The sequence below is a fragment of the Nicotiana tabacum genome, chromosome 13 (genome assembly GCF_000715075.1).
Source record: "Nicotiana tabacum cultivar K326 chromosome 13, ASM71507v2, whole genome shotgun sequence".
Lineage (NCBI taxonomy): Eukaryota > Viridiplantae > Streptophyta > Magnoliopsida > Solanales > Solanaceae > Nicotiana > Nicotiana tabacum.
This window is the reverse complement of record NC_134092.1, coordinates 23,026,654-23,046,843: the sequence shown is the minus strand read 5'-3', so window position 1 is coordinate 23,046,843 and position 20,190 is coordinate 23,026,654. Positions and strand designations below refer to the sequence as shown.

Sequence of the window (20,190 nt, the reverse complement as noted above, 5' to 3'; positions counted from 1 at the left end):
TTACCTCGGATTGGGGCCTTCTTTTTTGCTTTATTGGTTGGAACCTAGGGTCCAGGCTTAGCCGATGCGTAATTATATCTGGTGGGATCCCTGTTATATCTAAATGGGACCAAGCAAAATAATTCATGTTATCGATAAGAAATTGAATAAGCATGTTCCTGAGTTCGGGGGTTAATCCCGTTCCCAGGTATACCTTTCATTCGGGCAAATGCTCGATTAATATGACTTGCTCCAACTCTTCAATCGTTGATTGGGTAGTGTCGGAATCATCGGGAAACATGAAGGATCGATGGATCCTTTGATCATCATCTTCATCGATCTTCTGATTTTTTGGTTGGGTTAAAGCTGTTGTCTGTGATTGCTATTTGGCATCTTGTTCCCCTTTTGAGCTCTATCCTTTTATTGGCAAAGGCGAGGATATCAGATTCGCTTCCTCGACGGCAAACATTTCTTTTGCGTCCGGTTATTCTCCGTACACTGTTATGACCCCCCACTCCCCCCGATGTTCGGGAATTTGAGGACCTGGTATAGGGTCGAAGGTACAGCTCTCATGTTGTGGATCCATGGCCTTCCAAAAAGGGCGTTGTACCTCATGTCGCCTTCGATTACGTGGAACTTCATTTCCTGGATGGTCCCGGCCACGTTTATCGGCAGACTTATCTCGCCTTTGGTGGTTTCACATGCCATATTGAATCCGTTTAGAACAGGGTCGCGAGTATGATCTGGTCCTGTAGACCGAGCTGTTGTACGACCTTCGATCTAATAATGTTGGTCGAGCTACCTAGATCAATTAACACACGCTTAACTTTAGTTTTATTCATAAGTACGGATATTACCAGTGCATAGTTATGAGGTAGTATGATTCCTTCTGCATCTTCATCATTGAAAGACAAAGTTCCTATAGGTGCGTAATCCTGAGTTCGAGATCGTTTTTCTCTCACAATCGATGTCTTAGTGCGTTTAAGCACCGGCCCTTGAGGGGTATCGACACCGCCGATGATCATGTGAATGACGTGCTGTGGTTCTTCTTGTTCTTTTTACTTGCCGAAATCCCTGTTTTTGAAATGGTTCTTCGCCCTGTCGCTTAAAAATTCTCGAAGGTGCCCTTTATTGAATAACTGGGCTACCTCCTCTCTTAGTTGCCTGCAATCTTCCGTTCTGTGGCCATGGGTGCCATGATATTCACACATTTGATTGGGATTTCTCTGGGCAGGATCGGTCTGCATGGGTCGAGGCCATTTAGTGTCTTTGATGGGTCCGATAGCCGACACGATGGCGGATGCATCAATGCTAAAGTTATACTCCGATAACCGAGGAGCTTCCTTATATCCGGTAGGCCTGTCGAACCCACTTCTGTTCATCAGCCCCCGAGACCCTTGACCTCGATCACTTCTTTTGTTGCTTTGTCCGGGGTTGCGTCTCGATTCATTGATTCTGTGGTTTCCGTTATACGGTCGGTATCGATCCCTGATCGGACCTGGTTCTCGATTGATATCCCTTCGAGCAGCGGGTTCAGACCCCAACTGATCATCTTCGACCTTAATTTTTGATTGGTACCGATTGTGCACGTCAGCCCAAGTGATAGTCGGGTACTCGATCAGGTTGTGCTTCGACCGTCGTAAAGCCATCGAACTTCGTTCGTTCAAAACTTGAGTGAAAGCCTGAACAGCCCAATCGTCTGTGACCGGGGGTAGATCCATTTGTTCCATTTGAAAACGAGACATGAATTCCCTTAGCATCTCGTTATCCTTTTGTCTTACCTTAAATAGGTCTGACTTCCTGGTCTCGACTTTTATGGCCCCGGCGTGTGCTTTTACGAAGGAATCCACAAGCATAGCAAAAGAATCGATAGAATTAGATGGCAAATTATGATATCATATCATCGCTCCCTTTGACAGGGTTTCACCGAATTTCTTCAATAATACGGATTCGATCTCATCATCCTCTAGATCGTTCCTTTGATGGCATATGTGTATGAGGTGACATGTTCGTTGGGGTCGGTAGTTCCGTTATATTTAGGAATCTCGGGCATGCGGAACTTCTTTGGGATCAGTTTAGGAGCCGTGCTTGGGGGGAAAGGCTTTTGTATGAATTTTTTGGAATCTAAGCCCTTCAATATTGGTGGTGCCCCCAGGATCTGATCAACCCTGGAGTTGTATGTCTCCACCTTTTTGTCATTTGCTTCGATCCTCTTTTCTCTCGTATCTATTCGTTTGGTCAGTTCTTCGAACATCTTAGCAATTACGGGATTAGTCCCCGACTCCTGCTCATTTAATTTCACTATAGCTGGTTCTGTTGTATGGGCGATTTCTCGGGGTTGACTGGGCTCCGGTCTACTCGGTATCTGGGTTTGACTCTGCAACTGAGCGATTGCTTCATGTTGAGATTGCAACATTTCGAAAATCATACGCAAGTTGACGCCATTTTTCTCGACGTTATGGGTATCTCGAGCTGCAGACCGAGCGCCACCATGAATGCTATTTTCAGGTTCAAAATGTAGGTTCACCTCAATGGCCACATGCGAATTGATATCTATCGGCACTTCGATTCGAACTCCAACGGCGTTGACAAGTGGTCTTTCGGTACTGGTGTCAAGTTGTTGTTCTCATCTTGAAGACCAGCTTCGTTGTCAATAGGTAAGGCCATTTGATTGGTAGTTAGTCGTTGCTAATCCGAAATCCAAGATACTTACGGAAACAAGTGCAAAATGGTGTGTTTTTGCAGATTCGTATCAAATAACCACTGTTATCCTTAGCCCCACGGTGAGCGCCAAATTGTTTACCTGAAAAACGGATAGAGTTTAATTTGTACGTAGTTCTTATGATATGTGGCATAGCTTAATACAAATTGTAAGGATAAATAGAAATCTCAAATACGGATACCAAATAAACAAGGTTGAAAAGAAGATGATTTTTAGGACTAAGCAAGATGAATCAATTTATGAATCTTAAAAGAATAACTCTTCAATATAGGAGTGTATGGTGCTTGAATTTATAATGTAAGCCAAAGAATTGCCCTCTATAGAAATGTAGTCATCCTCTTTATAGTGGAGGATCCTACTTTAGATATAATTAAAAATACATAGTGGAGAACCCATGATAAATCAGCTTTTTCCTAATTTTCGCCGAGATTCTCTCCCTTAGTGTGTTTGCAGCGGCTCTTGTCTGTGAACTTGAGCTCGATCGTCCTCGGTGCTGGTCGGTATTGCTTCTAGAGCTCGATGTGGACTCGAAAATCGGTATCGGTTGGCCTCTGCCCCTTAAGCTCGAAATCATCTCATCATAGTTCGATTCAGACCCGAGCTCGATAATGACTTCGAACTCAGTGTTTGACCTATACCTGAAATCTGAAGCTCGTTCATACCATCTTCGGAACCCATCTCGATATTACGAAGTCTTTCTTCGATCCATTATGTTTCGACCTCGATCAATCGTATGAAGGCCGAAATCTATTTCGACTATATACAAAGTTCATTATTTGAAGGAAATTTCATCTAACAAAGTAGTATTATGTGAAAAGCATAGAATTATAAAGGTCATGGACTTGGAGAAAGTATGGATCGCCAAAGCAAATATGGCGTTGTGGTAAAGGAATAAATGGTGATCGATCTAGTACTTTGAATCAGATGTCATACCAATATATGTTGGGGAATTAAAAATAGTCAGATTTACAATTAGTAATTAAAAATTAGTTACAGTTTTAAAAGTAATAAAAATTTAGCATTTTTCATGTAAAATATAAAATTTGAACAAAAATACCCTTAAATATCCGAAAAAATTCTAGCATAATATGTTGGAGTTCGAATTTATTTCATATGAGATTACAACATAATGAGCTGGAATTTTGTAATGTGTTGGAGTTGCAATACAATATGCTGGAAGTTTATACGTAAGAGCTTCATAATCCAGCATAATATGCTAGAACTTTCCGTGTGCTAACGTTCCAATATAATATGCTGGAAATTTATACGCGTGAGCTCCATAATCCAGCATAGCATGAAACTTTCTGTGTTTCAACAAAATAATGGTTATTTTGCAATAACTTACAAACCCTGACTATTTTTCAATTACCAGCTTAAAAACTGGTTAGTCCGTGCTATTTTCACATATATTGTTGCGACCACCCATCACAGCATAGGGGAATCTAGAATTTAATTTCAGCGGATTCATAGTGTATCTGATACTATATTATATCGTACTACATTTAAGAACTTTTTGATGTTAAAGTATTGGGTTCGTAGAACCATTGAATGCGCTTTATATTAGACGTTTTGGCTTAATGATACTAAAGAATTGGCAATCTTTGTTACTAATGTATTCAAGAATTCTTCAGATCGTAAAACTTAACACTCATTAACGCTTAAAGGCCACAAGTAAAACAACTAACTAGAGTAATACCGTAAATTACATTTTGATGAGACACATTACTTAATGTTAGTGCCAATTGGATGCACGTTTCTCAGAGAAATTTTCTTATGCTACAGCTCCTATTTAAGGGGCATATAGTTATAGATGGAAAGATGGTTGATTGTTCCGGAAACTCTTCCAATATGCTAGTAATTATATCAAACAAACATTGAAAAAGTATAGCAGTGGATTGATAAAAACTAAGGGTCCACCAAACTGTATAGAGAACCAAGTTCTCTATCAGTTCCCACAGTACACAGCAGTAAATTAAGAACGCAATATTTACGTGGAAAACTCTCAGCAACCTATTGCAATCTAGGTATTAAACTCTTAATCTCTCACCTTTTACAATAACTCTATTGTAAGCTCTTTGTAAATAACTCTATTACAAAGATGCTCTCTTGATTAACTCTAGTCAATAACCAAAAGCAATGATGGTTAAATAATGTCCTACTAAATGCTTCTAAAAAGCTGTGTAGGAGTTACAAATAAATAACATAAGAAAAAGACACAGCAATACTTAAATGACACACGACATATTCAATGTTGGGATCTGGTCCTTTGTTTTGTAGCTGCTTTGTTCTTCAATGCACCTGATCCCTCAGAGGCGGCTGCACACTTGAGAGATTATGTGTTTTTGTAAATGCAAGTGTTAGGTCAACACCTTGTAACATGTTGTTTATATATGTGAGATCATGAGGGTAGTTACAAGGGCATTTCTGGTTTAGCAAATTGCAGCTGTTCTGATGTACTATTGCAAGTACAATGCAGCACTTTAACAACAGTATAGTTGACTTGCGCGACGACATGGGAACTGATCTTATATGTTCCCACTGTTGTTCCCTCATTCCTTAACTGGTTCTTTCATGAAGTTTGACAAATCATCAAAACCAAACTCGCGTAACTTATCATGGATCATGACTATCATGTTATGCAATGAGAATAAAGAAAATGCCAGTGACTCCTCAATAGAAACCCAAATATTATGGTTTTCAAATAGCAACAACTTAGTGGGCGTTTGGACATAAGAATTGTAAAATTCCAAAATAGGGGGGAAAAAATTTTCAAGTGAAAATGATATTTGAAATTTAGAGTTGTGTTTGGACATGAATATAATTTTGGGTTTTTTTGAAGTTTTATGAGTGATTTGAGTGAAAATTTTGAAAAACAACTTTTTGGAGTTTTTCAAAATTTCGAAAATTTCCAAAATGAATCTTCAAGTGAAAATTGAAAATTTTATGAACAAACGCTAATTTAGGAAAAAAGCGAATTTTTTGGAAAAAAAGAAAAATTTTCTTATGTCCAAACGGGCTCTTAATTTGTCGCATCATTTCAACTAGTCGAAGAAATATGTTACAATAGAAGCTTAAGCTTTAATACATTCCTAACAGATATTAGTAATTCACAGACCCATATTGCACCATAGCAGGAAGTATATATAGTTCGTAATGCTGACCTTTGTTGTCTTACAGGTCCGCAGATAGTGCTGCTGCATAGAGAATGAAATCCTCATCATCGCTATCTGAATCGTCGGACAGTGACTGCGACTCCAGTGATGCAGTCAATGATCTTTGCGGTCTCAGAAACTTGGGACTTCCTGGACCAACTGGATGGACTGCCAAGGACACAAATATTTTTGGACATTTCATTCAATTTATCAAAAATTTTTAGGCCATGATATCTGAACTTCTTGTGATCACTGAATCTCTGTAAACGAAAAACAACCAATTATAACAAGTCGGTTCGCAACTGTACTTGCTAGGTGATGGTAGGAACTTACCTCCACATGATTCGCCCAAACATCATTAGGAACAACTACTTTGTTAGTTTCTTGGTCCCATCCATATTCCGAGCATCTTGCAAGTACTTCCTTGAAATCCTTCCAATTTTTTTTAAGCCTATGATATTTCTGTTTGATGCATTGCTCATCATAATACCTTTTGCGCTTTCCCGTTCTAGCCCAAAACTCGTCAATAATGTCACTCCAACATTTTGCAGTATAATGATAAAAGAGTTGAACTCATGTTTCTTCATATTCTCATGTAAAATGTCAATGAGGACCAGCTCGTCCTCCTCCAACCATCGTTCAGCGTTTCCACCACGTGGCCTTTTCTGAGTAAGCAAAGGAAGAACCAATTATTGATGCATATTTCCAAAAGGTAGAAGCAAAACAAACATCCAACTCTCATAAGTTATGAGAATCAATCAAGAGAAAGAACATGATTATATGTTACCCTGTTAACTGGTGCAGGCGCAGTCTCAGTCACAGAATTCTCATCGGAAATCTCAAATGTAGCTTCATGTGCTGTGTGCATTACAGCACAAAATAAAGCAAAACACATTAATTGCAACAAACACATAAAAAACTATTAAAAGAACACTGTCAAAGCCAGTTATGATATGCTTAAATGGGATGTAAAAGAGATCAGATGGTGCTATATGATAATGTATACAATTTTCTTTTTTGATTAAGTACTAGCAGATACAATTATATTAAAAAATCCTGATGAAAATACGATTATATAAATATAAAGAGAGCTTTTGACGATTGAACAGCAAAGCGAAACTAGAAATATATAAACAAAATAAATTATGGATTCAAAAACTTGCGCTACTTGATCCAGGCTTTCCATTGGCAGCACTTAGAGTTGTGCAAGCAGGAAGAACAACAATAAGGGAGATTAATATGAAGCAAAAAATTAAGAGAGTCAGAAACATACAAAGAGTTTTGACATGAATCAACTCGAACTATTTAGTGCAAACCCCAACAAATAGGTAAAGGAGTATCTCTTCCAACAAATGAATTGAATCCAAATTCTGGAGAATAAACATTATCACTGTGGAGAGACACTACCAACATCCTAGACTTTATACAGCATCGAAGAGTTCAGAATCATTTCTATTTGAAGTGCATCTATTTCTAACATAGAAGTAATCAATCTTAATAAGTGTAAGCATCATGATAGGCTGAAAAATGGTTATCTAGAACCAGACGATACGAGTCCCTGAGTAGACTATACTCAAATACAAGTAGACTTTAAGAAGGCAAGTGCAACCATGTGCACCTCCATACACAGTAATAAACATTTTTATTTTAGAAATGCAGAGTAGAACTTCACTTAAATGAAAATGTAGGCGCTGGCTCCTCTTCTTCATCATCTTCTGAATCCATAAAGGGTACTTCATCGCCTGACTTATTCGCATTGTTGGGGTAGTCACTGTCATCTTTTTCACTCTGTGCATCTGTAATATCCTTGTTCAGATGTTCAGACAAATGGGACGTTTGGCCAGGCTTATATAGCGCATGCCTACCATGCACTATATGTAATTTGGTTCTTTTTTTTTCACATTACTATGGTTCTTTAAGAGTTTTTAAGCATTACTTTGGATCCGAACTCCACAAAATGTACCATGTTAAAACGGAAAAGATGGGGTTTTACTGTCTCAGCAAGTATTAAAAGAAAAAACAAATAGGAAAGATCAAAATGAGAAAGAGGAATTTGCCCAAGGCTTTGGTCTAGTGGTAAGAGTCGAGCGGGTGATATGTGAATGAGGCACACGTCACGGATTCGAACCTTGCCCATCTTGGTATTTAAGTGGTGAAGAGGTGAGGTGGGGGCTTTTATTTTCTTATGACGGTAATGTCCATGTGAACTTGCACGCACCTCCACTATTCCCCGGATATCTGCTAACTCCCACTAGCACAGGTACCGATAACTCTGTCCACCAAGTCTTAGACAGATGAGAAAAATCACCTAGTTTTTTTAATCTCCACTGAAACTTGAGGTCTCGGTTCTCTCTGCACTTCATTGACCACTAGAGGGGTGAGCTTACTATCCTTTTGAGTTTCTAATTGGTCTTATGTTCCCTAAAGACTAAACTCCTAGACTTTTATCCCTTAAACCCCTAGTAGGTTGCACAAAAATAGTGAATAGTCACACAAAGCTCAATTACTTAACTAAATTTCAAAAGAATATGCTTTGAGAAATACCCAGTAATAGAGAAAGCAATAATGCCAAATACAGACTCAAAACTAAGGGAAACAGAGAAAAGGGGTAGAATTTCAGAGTAGAGGAGAAAGGGGTTTTAACTTACTTTGAAGCTTCCTGCCCATGCACCTAAGAAACAAAATTAAACAAAAAAACAGAAAAAAAAATACAGAGGTAAAGGAATAAGAACTGAAGCTAGAATGAAAATTAACGCATAAAAAGGAAAAATACAAACCTTTTGAAACCCGGAGGATGTCTCATCTTTTTTAGCTCAAGTCTTAGCAGAGGCAGAGAGGGAAATTTCTTGCTCAAAGGGAAAACCATCAGCTGAACCGACCTTTAAGGAACAAATATACTCATCTAATCTGGAAAATGGTATAAAATAATATCCCTCGCCTTATACCGTTGGTTTCAAATATACCCTCATTTAAACGGAACATAATGTTTGGTCAATTCTAAATATCTTCTAATTAATTAAAAAAACTCATTAATCATATCCAAAAAATAATTTTTTAAAACAATTTATTTTATAAAAACTGGAAAAAACTAAAATTATTTTTACTAAAAATAAAAAAAAAAAGAAAATATTTTTTTTTCAATTTTTACAAAAAAGCTGCTTTAGAAAAAACTAAAAAATATTTTCTAAAATAATATTTTTGAAAAAACTGAAAAACAAAAGTTGAAAATCAATTTTCTAAAGCAATTTATTTTGTAAAAACTGGAAAAAACAATTACTAAAAAGTGGAAAAAAAAACGAAAAATATTTTTTTTCCAATTTTTTACAAAAACAACTGCTTTAAAAAAAGCTGAAAAATATTTTCTAAAATAAATTTTTTATAAAAACTAAAAAAAAAACTAAAAAGCAAATTTCTAAAGCAGTGTTTTTGTAAAAACAAATATTTTCTTCTTTTTTTCAGTTTTTAGTTAAAAATATTTCAGTTTTTTCAATTTTTAATTGCTTTAGAAAATTTCTTTTCAATATTTTTTTTCAGTTTTTACAAAAATATTGTTTTAGAAAATATTTTTTAGTTTTTTTAAAGCAGATTTTTGTAAAAAATGGAAAAAAAATATTTTTGTTTTTTTTCAGTTTGTAGTAAAAATGTTTTTTTAGTTTTTTTCAGTTTTTACCAAAAAAAAAAATATATTTCGAATATGGATAATGGGTCTTTTTAATTAATTAGGAGATATTTAGAATTGACCAACAGGACAATGACACGTGTCCCTCCGTTTAAAATGAGGGGTATATTTGAACCCAAAATATAACTGCAGGGGTATAGATGGCAATAGTATAACGAGGGGTATTCTTAGACCATTTTCGAAAGTAGAAGGATATATTTGGCCTTTTGCCGTTTAATTAATGCTCATGTTGATATTTGATAAGTACTGATATGTTTAGCGGGAAAGCAGGGTCATTCAAAATCGAACCGAAATCGTTAATCGAACCGAATCGAATCGATGGCTTATTGACTTATTGGTATCAGATTATTGGGGTAATGGACGATAAACGGATTGCGATTTTATAATTAACGGCTTAACGATTTGGGAACGGATTACTCAATTTTAACTGTTAAGAATTTTTATATTTACACTTTACTATAGATCTTGAAGTAGCAAGAACTCCTACGATTCAATGTCCATTCCAATTTATAACTTTCCCACCAGAATTTTCAATTCTATCCAGCTTATCAGGTTTATTAGGATGTGTACAGGAAGTCAGTCAACAAAATCACCCATAAAAAAGAATCCATTTCAATATTATACAAAAAAAATAATTTATTTGATTTAGCCGATAAACCGCTCAATAATCGTTAATCCGATACCAATCCTCACGTTGTCCAATTGGATGGCTAACAGATTACTACATTTATAATTCGATAATCGATAATCGGATTATCGGATAAGTACCCCTACTGGGAAGTGTTTGTTAATTGGGTCTTATCAATTGTTTTTTGGTTTTTTTTACACTATTTATATTCGGTAGTCAAAAAAATATATAAAATTTGTATAATTTTTGTAAATAACATACAGATATATATATATATATATATATATATATATATATATATATATATAGCTATTATTTTGAGAGCAGTTATACGGTGTCATTTTTCTTTTTCTTTTTTACATTAGTGGTAGATTGGTCTAGATAGATTCCAAATTAAGGGCATGTTGTTTTTCGTCATTTACACTTTACTAACTGTGGAGTACTATAAAACTAAGGGATAATTTGTTTGGGCGCCACAAAAAAAAAGCATCAAGTTTTGCATATAACATTTGGTTTTCCATATAGAACTCTGCAAGAGAAAACAGCTCTATGACCAAAAATAAATGTGTTTTTCTCCGTTTCATTTTATTTGGTACTATTTCTTTATTAGGCAGTTTCAAAAATAATATTACGTTTCAAATTCTTAATAAGAAACTTTTATAAGCACATAAATATTATGATATGTTTAAAATTATAAATTTTTAAAAGTATCATTGTTATACAAATGTTATAGCATACTTAAAATCATAAATTTTAAAACTTTTCTTTTTTTATTAAAACTTTGTGTCAAGTCAAACTCGACTAGCGAAGTGAAACAAGCCTTTTTCATGAAAGATCGGTAAAATATAAACAAATAGATTGGTAACCAAGCCTTTTCATGAAACAAACCGGTCATTTACTTATATTTAAATTGTATTGTATAACTAAGTATAGGTTTTGATTTTGAGAATTTGTACTGAATTGGCACTTTATATTTTCGGGTTAATAATAGTTAAGCAATATTGAATATACACACAAAACGTTGTTATATGAGTTTGCTCACATTAACAATCTCAAATTCAAGTAAAGCACGATAAATCAACGACGAATGTAGTGTCAATTCACTTATGATGTAAGTTAATCGAATATAATTGGTTCGTATACTCAGCTCAATTAGTTTGAAATTAATAGTAATTATTGCTATTGTTGTTACTAAATTCTCATTTGATATGACAGAAAGAGGGCGAGTACAATCATATACTATAAGGATATGATTTTTATTTTTATTAACAAGGAAATCCACAACCATTATTTTTTAATAGCCCGCAAACTATATAGAAACATAAATTATACTAAGCAAGTTACTTATGACAGGCTAGACCAAGAGATATGCAAGTGAGTGTCGAACCCTAAACCAAAGTTCCATGCTCAACAAACTCAGCCACCTTGAAGGATAATCCTTTATGGCTCTTATAACTCGAAGAAAGTAAATTGACAAAATAAGTCTTTATTTTATTTATATCCATCTCTTACAAAAAATATGTGTATATAACTAAAATAAGGTGCGAAAAGTTAAACCCTTTTAGGGGTTTGTACTTTGTATAGACCAACGAGCGGCCGCTGAACATCCAAAAAAACATTCAGCTCGTTACCTCTCTGCCCCTCAGTAGACTCAAAGACAGAAAGAAGAAAAAAGATGAGCAGATCGGGTCAGCCTCCGGATCTCAAAAAGTAATGTCTACAATCTTTACATATTTTTCCTCTTTTCTAAATGTTAATGTTCATAATCTAGCTTAATTTCTTACTCCTTTATAAACTGACCTTTGTGTTTTTTTTCTTCTTTGGTTAGGTATATGGACAAGCAGCTCCAAAGTAAGTTAAAACCCTTTTGCTTTTACCTCTGATATTTAACCCCCTTTTATTTTTTTATCCTTATTCTGCATCTTGATTTGGATTTTACTTATGTTACTTTTAGTGGGTATTTCTTCAAAATATAGTCTTTTAAACTTACTTAAGTTGTTGAACTTTGTGTGATTTATTTGCTTATTCTTTTTCTGATACTTGTTTAGAGTTGAATACAAAAAGTTAGGTTTTTAGTGATATATTGTTTAGGGTTTAAAGTTTTGGGCATAGAGGACCACTTTTATGGCTTATGTATACTCTTGCTATTCTTTTTCTATTATATTTTAACTTAGTTAGGTTTTTGTTTGTAATAACTTTTGAGACACCTCTTTGGACTTAATTTCTCTTACTGTGCTTGGTATTGCTTCAAAATACCATTTTTTTTGGATTTGGTTAAGTTCTTGAACTTTGTGTGACGTTCACTTTTTTTTCCTGCAACTTATATAGGTTTCTGGGGAATATTGTTTTAGTAGCACTAGTCTAGTAGTTAAGGTTCCCAAGGCTTTGTTTTAGTGGTAAGAGTGCAGCTTGTGATGTGCACGTTACATGTTCGGGCCTTGCGACAAAAACTTGGTATTTGAGTGGAGAAGGATAGATGAGCGGGTCTATTATCCGCTGATTTTCGAGTCGTATGCCACTGACTCTTGGGGATATTGTGTATAAGAACAAATTAGTTAAGTTGCACCTAATATAGGGTTGAAAAGATATTGTTTAATATTTAAGGTTCAGGGCACTGAAGGCCGCATATGTTTTATGTATTCTCTCGCTCTTGTTTTTTAAAATTTAAGTTCTTAGGATTATGGCATAAGTAGGTTAATTTATGTATTCTAACGCCACGTGTTTGAGTTCACTCCCTAGCACTTCATCACCCTGGTCCCTTAGTCTTAAAAGATAAATTGTTGAGTATTAGAATGAAATATGTCCAAACAAAACGTAATGGATATTGAGGATTCATATAGGCAACTCCAACTAATTTGGGTTTAAGGCATAGTTGTTATTTGTTTTTGTTTCCAGAATTATCGAGACTGTAAAACCTTTCTCTTCCCTTTTAACATGATGCTTCTCAGGTTGTACGACAAGTGCTGATTTTGCATTTCAAAACATTGCAAATGTTTTATCTATGTTTGCATGTGAGGAAAAAATTAAGAACTGAAGTGCAGTGGCGTATCAACTACATCTAACATGTGAAGAAGAGTGACTTTTATTTAGATGGACATGTTAAAAAGTAAGGCAAAGTGCATCTAAATAAAAAAGTAAGGCAAAGTGAAACACAAGATGGCTCTTTGTATCTTGAAACTTTGCATTTTCAATGCAGTTTACTGCCCACCATTATTTTGTCTCTTCAAGTGCAAGCCTTGCAGGGTTTACCATATACATTTTGTTGAACTAACAGAAAAAGAGATATCTTAACCCAAAGGAATTTCATTTAATTGGTGTAAGAAGTTGCAGTACGTGTACTGTTTAAGGCAATGTTCATTGTCTGAATCGCATAACCTGTTTTATTAGCCAATTTCCTTCATGAGGTTGCTGTGCTGAATGAAGTAACGTTGTATACCTTTTGCAGTCAAGTTGAATGCCAACCGCCTAGTTGTGGGGACTCTTCGTGGGTTCGATCAGTTCATGAATTTGGTTATTGACAACACTGTTGAGGTTAATGGCAATGAGAAGAATGAGATTGGCATGGTGGTGAGTCCCTGCTGCCGGTTTTTACTCCCTCCCTCTCCCCTATTTATAAATTTGGCTTTGTAAAACTGTGGTATATAATCAATTCTATTTTTATCTAGTCTTGGAATTCTTATATTTTGCTGAAAATTTTGTTTTCTAACCTTCTTAGCGTAGTTATCTTAAAAGCTCGTAGGTTCTAGAAATCCCTCAACTATTATTGTCATTATTTTTCAACTTGGTGCATGATTGATCTTGCAGGTTATTCGGGGTAATAGTGTGGTAACAATTGAAGCACTGGAGCCTGTCGCCAGAGCACAGTAATATGGATGATGCGATCAGTAGAGGGATCTTTATCTTTAGTAAAAGATGTTACTGCTCTTTTGAAACCTAAACTACTTGTGTATTATACTGGGATTAACCAGTTTTTGACTATATATAAGTTTGACCGTCTATTTCTCTTCCAACTTTTGTTATCATTGAGTTGTGTGCTCTTTAGTTGGCGTTTTTTCTCCATATTTTAGGAGTTGTGAGGGAGCTTGCAAGCAGAGGCGAGTGTATTGTTTGTAGGCTCAAATACACCTAATATTTTCGACATGGAACATAAATATCTATGTGACACTAGTAAAATTTCAACAAATATTAAAATTCTGAAACCTTCAAGTTTTAACTATTAACCTGCCTCTGTTTACAGTTGATGGATCCTCGGATTGTTAGTATTATACAAGTTCATTACTGATCCCTTAGGTCTATTTGTGAGTGTTTATTAGGTGGTGTAAATTTGGATAATCAATCATTCAAATAAGCCTAAAAGAATAGTTGAAGACTTGAATTGGGCTATATGGATCTTCTATATACACTAGATTATTTTTATTTTGATAAATACTGTTTAGTGATATGGTAACTCTTGCTTAAAAAGTATTGCTCTGTGACGAAGATAAAAATCACTTGTAAGATTCGTTAACATTTCTCAAACAGGAGCACTTACAAGACATAAGAATTTTTGCATTTTATCATTGCAGAAATAAAACTAACATCTAATGCTTTTTGCCACATAAGTATAATAGTATTTCCTAAGCAATAAAAAAACATGTCAGCATATGAATGGAATTGGTATCTTCTCTGCTGAAAGTATAGCAGCATATGAATGGAATTGAGAGATGGCTGCGATAAAATGAAAGAATGGAATAAGCAGAAAAGCTCGTTACTCTTTCCGGGCGGCAGAACAAACACTTCCAATTATAGTATGTTTCACTTTGACAAATACTATTTCTCAGCGCACAAAGTACAATATTCAGCTGAAGTACATGTATTTTATGTCATGGTAACGGAATAAACCCCATATTGCTCATGTAATGCATATCCACATGTTGATCTCCACTCATTTTCTTCAACTTTCCAATTTTGCACTGAAAAAAGAAATCTAAACAGAGATATAAACAGGGTGTTAATAATGAGAGAAATTAAGTGAAGAATAAATTACAAAAAGTTCCTTCATTTGCTCTTTTCACCAATTGCACTTTATTTCCTCATAAATCACATTTTACAGATAATGCCAACATCTGAAGAGGCGTCATTTGGGATTACACACATGAACATGTATTCTGATTGATCAAAAGACGAGTATTTATTAATCATAACTGCTGGAAAAGTGCAGGATATCCAGGCATACTCAGACATTCAATTCTCCAACTTCTTCCTCCAAGCAAAACGGATTCCATTTTGGACTCTCGAAACAAAATCATCAAAGGTTTTAGTTTCCTGCAAGTTGTAAGTCGACTCAATCGACAATACACTATGGTGGGTCTAACAGGACAAATGAAGCTGTATTGCGAAAAAAAGAATAAATAAACCAGGAAATTTATTCAATCTTTAAGAAAATGAAACCACGCCTCAACTAAGCTCAATCAAAAATCCTTACCAGAAAATGCACTAAGAAACCACAAACCCAACATTTATGAAGTTATAGTATCATGGGCTTGCAACGCAAGAAACAAACCTGATCCCTGTCCACTAAGACTGCTCGGACACCTTCAGCAAAGTCGTTCTGTAGAGCAGATCTTATAGCAATGCGATATTCAGTTTTCGAAAGGAAGAAGTATTTATTTTTCATTGATTTGTCATAAGCCTTCACTAATGAAATCATTCTTAATGCATTCCAAGTGTAAGTATTTCTTACAAAAGCATAAAAGAATATTTGTAGTGCATAAAGCAAAAAATAAGAATAGGAGATCTATAAATACTGCAAAACACCAGAATAACCACACTATTAACCTTTATTCTGTTTCAATGGTATCTAAAGAAAACTTGCCAAGTTGGTACCTTATAGTCGTAACAAGTTTTTTTCATTAGCCAGACCAATCCCATTCCACGTCTAGAAAAAATTAAAACTATATATCAGATTGTGAGAAGAAAAACTTTAGCTGACAAACCATTTACTATTAGCACAAACATGGGCAGCCATTACGCATCCATCATATACGTCTTTGGAACCATCCGCGCAATCTATAGTACAACCTGCATATGCTCTTTCTTTTACAGTTAGAATCATGAGTAGTTCCTAACTGCATGGTGGTAAAAATAAAATATAGCCTGATAGAAGTATTTTTTCTCTTAATTAAACACCACTATAAAAATAATATAAATTATGAAACATATGTTCTTAAACAAGTCAGCAGTTTGAAAACAAGACAAAAGTTAATCAACCTAATGGAGACCATCTTCATCATTTCTAGTAAAAGAAGTTGGATAGAAATCACTCACATGAATGCATAAATAGACATGAGAAAATATAGGGATTTAAAATGGTAGAACCAAACCGGACCTTCTTCATTCGTTCATATAGAAATGATGGTTGCGACAAAATGAAAGAATGGAGTAAGCAAAAAAAGCTCATTACTCTTTTTGAGGGGCAGAACCAAATTGATGCACATATTGAAAACTGAATAAAATGTCCTAACGTTTCATTCCGATCAATGTCAGAATTGTTATCAAGTGCCTCAAGGTAACTGCAATGGAGTGGGAAACATAAACTAAATTAAAGACAGCTCTTTTTTGACACAAATACAGAACATGTGCAAAACACACTGATTTAGTCCTTTTCAACCAAAGAATACTTTGTTGTGCTGTAATAATGAAACATTAACATCAAAGTGATTTATTAACCGATAGTAAAGCTAAAGGATGAAATAGTACGTTATGACATCTTGCTTGAATTGATGATTTCTCTAAGCATTTGCCAAAAGCATGGACTATTCTTTTTTTTGTGCAAATAAACCAGAGATGAAGTTGAAGTATGACCAAGCGATTATTGGAGATAAGATCATGAAAAAACAAAAGAGTACGTCAAATAAAGAAAAGCTAATTGAGACACCTATAGAGATATATGAAAGGGGAGAAAAGGAAATAATAAAAGCACAGAGATTTAAGAACTTGACAAACTGGATATCCCACCAGATTAACAATGGACCTTCTACCAAAGTGTTTAACATTTTGATCATCTTGAAGTCCCAGGAGGCTATCGTCTTTGAGAAACTGTTGATACTTATGACACTTGAATTGATCCATAAAACCACAAAATTCTTTGTTAATCTCCTTGCACAATGGATTCAACTTATTATCATTCAAGCATACAACAACTAAATACTAATCCTTTGTAGCTGGATAGGAAACCATTTTAATATATCCAACGTCTAATCACCAGATACTTGAAACCAAAGCTCAGTCAACTCATTCCCCAGTAATTAGCAGATATTCTTACAAAGTCACTCTGTGGCTCCAAAATTGAGTATGCCTGTTTGGATGGGCTTAAAATCTAGTCAAATCAGCTTTTAAGCAGATTTTAATTTGTGAAAGTGTTTGGCAACCAAAAAATAGGCTTAAAAAAAGTTAAAATCTGCTTAAAAAAAACCAAAACCAATAAGTTGGAAAATCCAACTTTTTCTAAATTGGCTTAAAAGCCATATTGATTTGACCAAGGATATTACATTCTTATCCCTTATATTTTTTCTTAATCCCGAAATTACCCCTAAGTAAAACCCTACAACATACTATTTTTTTTCTCCATTCTCCAATATTTGTAATTTCTTGAAGTTTTTAACGTGAAGCAAATAATAATTTTTTAAATAATGTTTGATACATTCCAATATTTTATAAATATTGTTCTTTTGATTTTTTTTTGGTTTCATAACATTTAATTTTTTTGGTCGTTGAATCCTTTCTTTTTTTAAAAAAATTAGTGTAACTATATTCTAAAATCAAATCATTAAATGAATTTACGTGTTACCTGAATTTGAAGCTATGAACGAAAAATATAATATTATAGTCATCATCTTCTTTATAATATTAACAACTTTAAGAATATTTCAATCATTTTAACAAGAAAAAATGTTTACCAGCACTTGTTTACCAAACACTTTATCAGCTTATTTTAAGTTTCAGCACTTTTATCCAAATACGTAACTGTTTATTTATAAAACAAGTTTCAACACTTATAAAGTGTTTTTAAGCACTTTAACTTAAAAGTCTCATATTTTAAGTCAATCCAAACGGGCTATATCTTGTGGCAAATAAGGAGCATACGACATGTACACTCCAACAAAAGACGGAGCATTAAGAATTAGTAAATTGTTAATATGGAAAAGAAAAACAATTCCTTGTAAATATGGGAAGGGTTTAGAATCTCTTTAATTAGGAGTAGGAATTGCTTTCTTTTTCTCTTTGGATAGCTTGTAAACTTTGTTTAAAACTCAACATGCTTAGGGAATAATCAAGCAATTCTATTCGCAAAGTATCTAATTTTACTTCTTCTCTTTTTATACACTTCCTGAATGTTTACGTTGGTATAATCAGCCAATCTACATCAACTCCGAACATAAGCTCATCGAATTTTGTTTCCCTCTCCTAACAAGAATCCTGAAACAAAAATAATCAGTCACCAATATGAAGGAAAAGAAATAGAACAATATAACTAACCTTTCAACCATGTAACTATCTTTAAACTTCGGAAAACTCAGGAAAAAACCCAATTTTTCTGTTAAAATACCATTTTATATTCCAAAAATTGATATTTAATTTACGAAAATAAAAATCACAGTAAAATAATAAGGGTTAAATGACGAAGAAGGAGAAGACAGATGAACTTTGAAGAAAGCGAAGAGGGTGAAGCAGAGCAAAATTATGGTAAAACAGAGATGGAACTGCAGTGGAGTGCAAATGTTTCAATCCATGAGATGGGTCTCAAAAAAATAAAAATTAATGAGCTGGAACCCAAAAAAAGAGAGAAACAAAATCTGAAAACAGAAAATACCTAATTTTAATTCTAAATCAAATAATGATTATTGTCTAAATAAACGTGTGGACTAGAGTGGATAGCTCAAGTGGTAAGAGGTTGTGAGTTCGAATCACACCGAAAGCAAGGTGGGTAGTTCTTGGAAGAAAGGAGTCGATGATCTATCGAAAATAGTCTCTTTACCTCATGGCAGGGATAAGGTTTGCGTATACACTACCCTCCCCAGACCCCATTAGTGAGATTATACTGGGTTTTGTTGTTGTTGTCGTGGTCTAAATAAACGCGCGCCAAATCAAGACCGGAAATGAAGCTTCGCAGTACAAATTAATGAAGTGAACTTTGCAATTCGATTACTTTGATGAAAAAAGGCTAGAGCGGCGAAGAACCACAACCGAAACCCAATTTTTCCCCTCAGAAAGCTTTCACATATTGATTAACCTATGAATACAAAGTAGTGCAAAATCCACAGGGAAATGGAGTTGTAACTTGTGTCAGCAACGCATGTAGCGGTGACTGCTGAGTAAGCGTAGAATGACACTAATAGACACAATTAGTACACAGTTGCATGTGAAGTGACGAAAATAACCCTCTGTCAACAAGCAGGGATGTCGACGGAGAGCTGCTTCTGCGCTCTTCTATATAGTAGGAATTCCATTCTATTTAGGTACTAGCTGCACGGGCCAATAACATTGCTAAACAATACATTATTGTTTCAAATTAAAATGAGAAATTTTCATAAAGCACTGTTGAGAGTCAAACTCAAAACCTGTGAGAGTTTATTATTTTTTTGTTTCAGTTTAAAATAATTAATTTTTTATTTTAATATTATATGTAAATTTACTATAAAATTTAAATATAGCTATGAATGCTAATTTTTTAAAGTATATATAGCAACAAATAGTAAATATAATTATATTATTGTATCGCATAATTCTTTCAAAAGAAATTATATTTATATTGGTCCTAGCTATTATCTGGAAAAAAAAATTTAAAAGAAATTTATTTCATGATCGTGTTGACTAAATAGCACGAGTTTCTGCCTAACTTATATGTTTTGACAATAAAAAATTTTAACATCATAGAAAACATCAGTTTTTATATATTATTTCAAATGAAAAATGTGACCGTTCAAATAAAAAAAATATTTTAGATTGTGTGCTACAACCCAAGAATTATTACGAAATTGTCCCCTTTATT

General features: G+C 34.4%; 2 protein-coding genes and 1 long non-coding RNA gene across 4 annotated transcripts; 1 reads left to right on the top strand and 2 right to left on the bottom strand.

The window, feature by feature from the left end:
• Positions 1–4,575: 4,575 nt before the first annotated feature.
• On the bottom strand, positions 4,576–8,767 carry LOC107769055 (uncharacterized). Of its 2 annotated transcripts, none has more exons than XM_016588229.2 (5): positions 8,631–8,767; positions 8,502–8,524; positions 6,641–6,711; positions 6,187–6,518; positions 4,576–6,021 (listed from the first exon to the last, which is right to left on the bottom strand). In XM_016588229.2, exons 1-4 carry the CDS (start codon positions 8,717–8,719, stop codon positions 6,222–6,224), a joined length of 480 nt encoding a protein of 159 aa, XP_016443715.1. In that variant the 5' UTR covers positions 8,720–8,767; the 3' UTR covers positions 4,576–6,021; positions 6,187–6,221. The 2 variants fall into 2 exon arrangements, with proteins under 2 accessions (XP_016443715.1, XP_016443714.1); XM_016588228.2 differs by having other exon boundaries at positions 4,576–6,113; positions 8,631–8,766.
• Positions 8,768–11,709: 2,942 nt separating this feature from the next.
• On the top strand, positions 11,710–14,170 carry LOC107769056 (putative small nuclear ribonucleoprotein G). The gene is made up of 4 exons (XM_016588230.1): positions 11,710–11,870; positions 11,989–12,011; positions 13,606–13,727; positions 13,965–14,170. Exons 1-4 carry the CDS (start codon positions 11,836–11,838, stop codon positions 14,025–14,027), a joined length of 243 nt encoding a protein of 80 aa, XP_016443716.1. The 5' UTR covers positions 11,710–11,835; the 3' UTR covers positions 14,028–14,170.
• Positions 14,171–15,182: 1,012 nt separating this feature from the next.
• Positions 15,183–19,748, bottom strand: LOC142167811 (uncharacterized). The gene is made up of 2 exons (XR_012697950.1): positions 19,177–19,748; positions 15,183–18,617 (listed from the first exon to the last, which is right to left on the bottom strand). It is a non-coding gene; the product is annotated as an uncharacterized LOC142167811 (long non-coding RNA).
• Between the last annotated feature and the right edge of the window lie 442 nt (positions 19,749–20,190).

What these genes read in the sequence shown, in the direction of transcription:
- LOC107769055 (XM_016588229.2), bottom strand. Translation starts at nt 8,719, where the DNA reads ATGGTTTTCCCTTTGAGCAAGAAATTTCCCTCTCTGCCTCTGCTAAGA. An exon ending in CATCCTCCGGGTTTCAAAAG is followed by an intron (nt 8,525 to 8,630) that starts GTTTGTATTTTT and finishes TTTGTTTCTTAG; the next exon opens with GTGCATGGGCAGGAAGCTTC. An exon ending in CGCCTGCACCAGTTAACAGG is followed by an intron (nt 6,519 to 6,640) that starts GTAACATATAAT and finishes TTGCTTACTCAG; the next exon opens with AAAAGGCCACGTGGTGGAAA.
- LOC107769056 (XM_016588230.1), top strand. Translation starts at nt 11,836, where the DNA reads ATGAGCAGATCGGGTCAGCCTCCGGATCTCAAAAA. An exon ending in TATGGACAAGCAGCTCCAAA is followed by an intron (nt 12,012 to 13,605) that starts GTAAGTTAAAAC and finishes TACCTTTTGCAG; the next exon opens with TCAAGTTGAATGCCAACCGC. An exon ending in AGAATGAGATTGGCATGGTG is followed by an intron (nt 13,728 to 13,964) that starts GTGAGTCCCTGC and finishes TTGATCTTGCAG; the next exon opens with GTTATTCGGGGTAATAGTGT.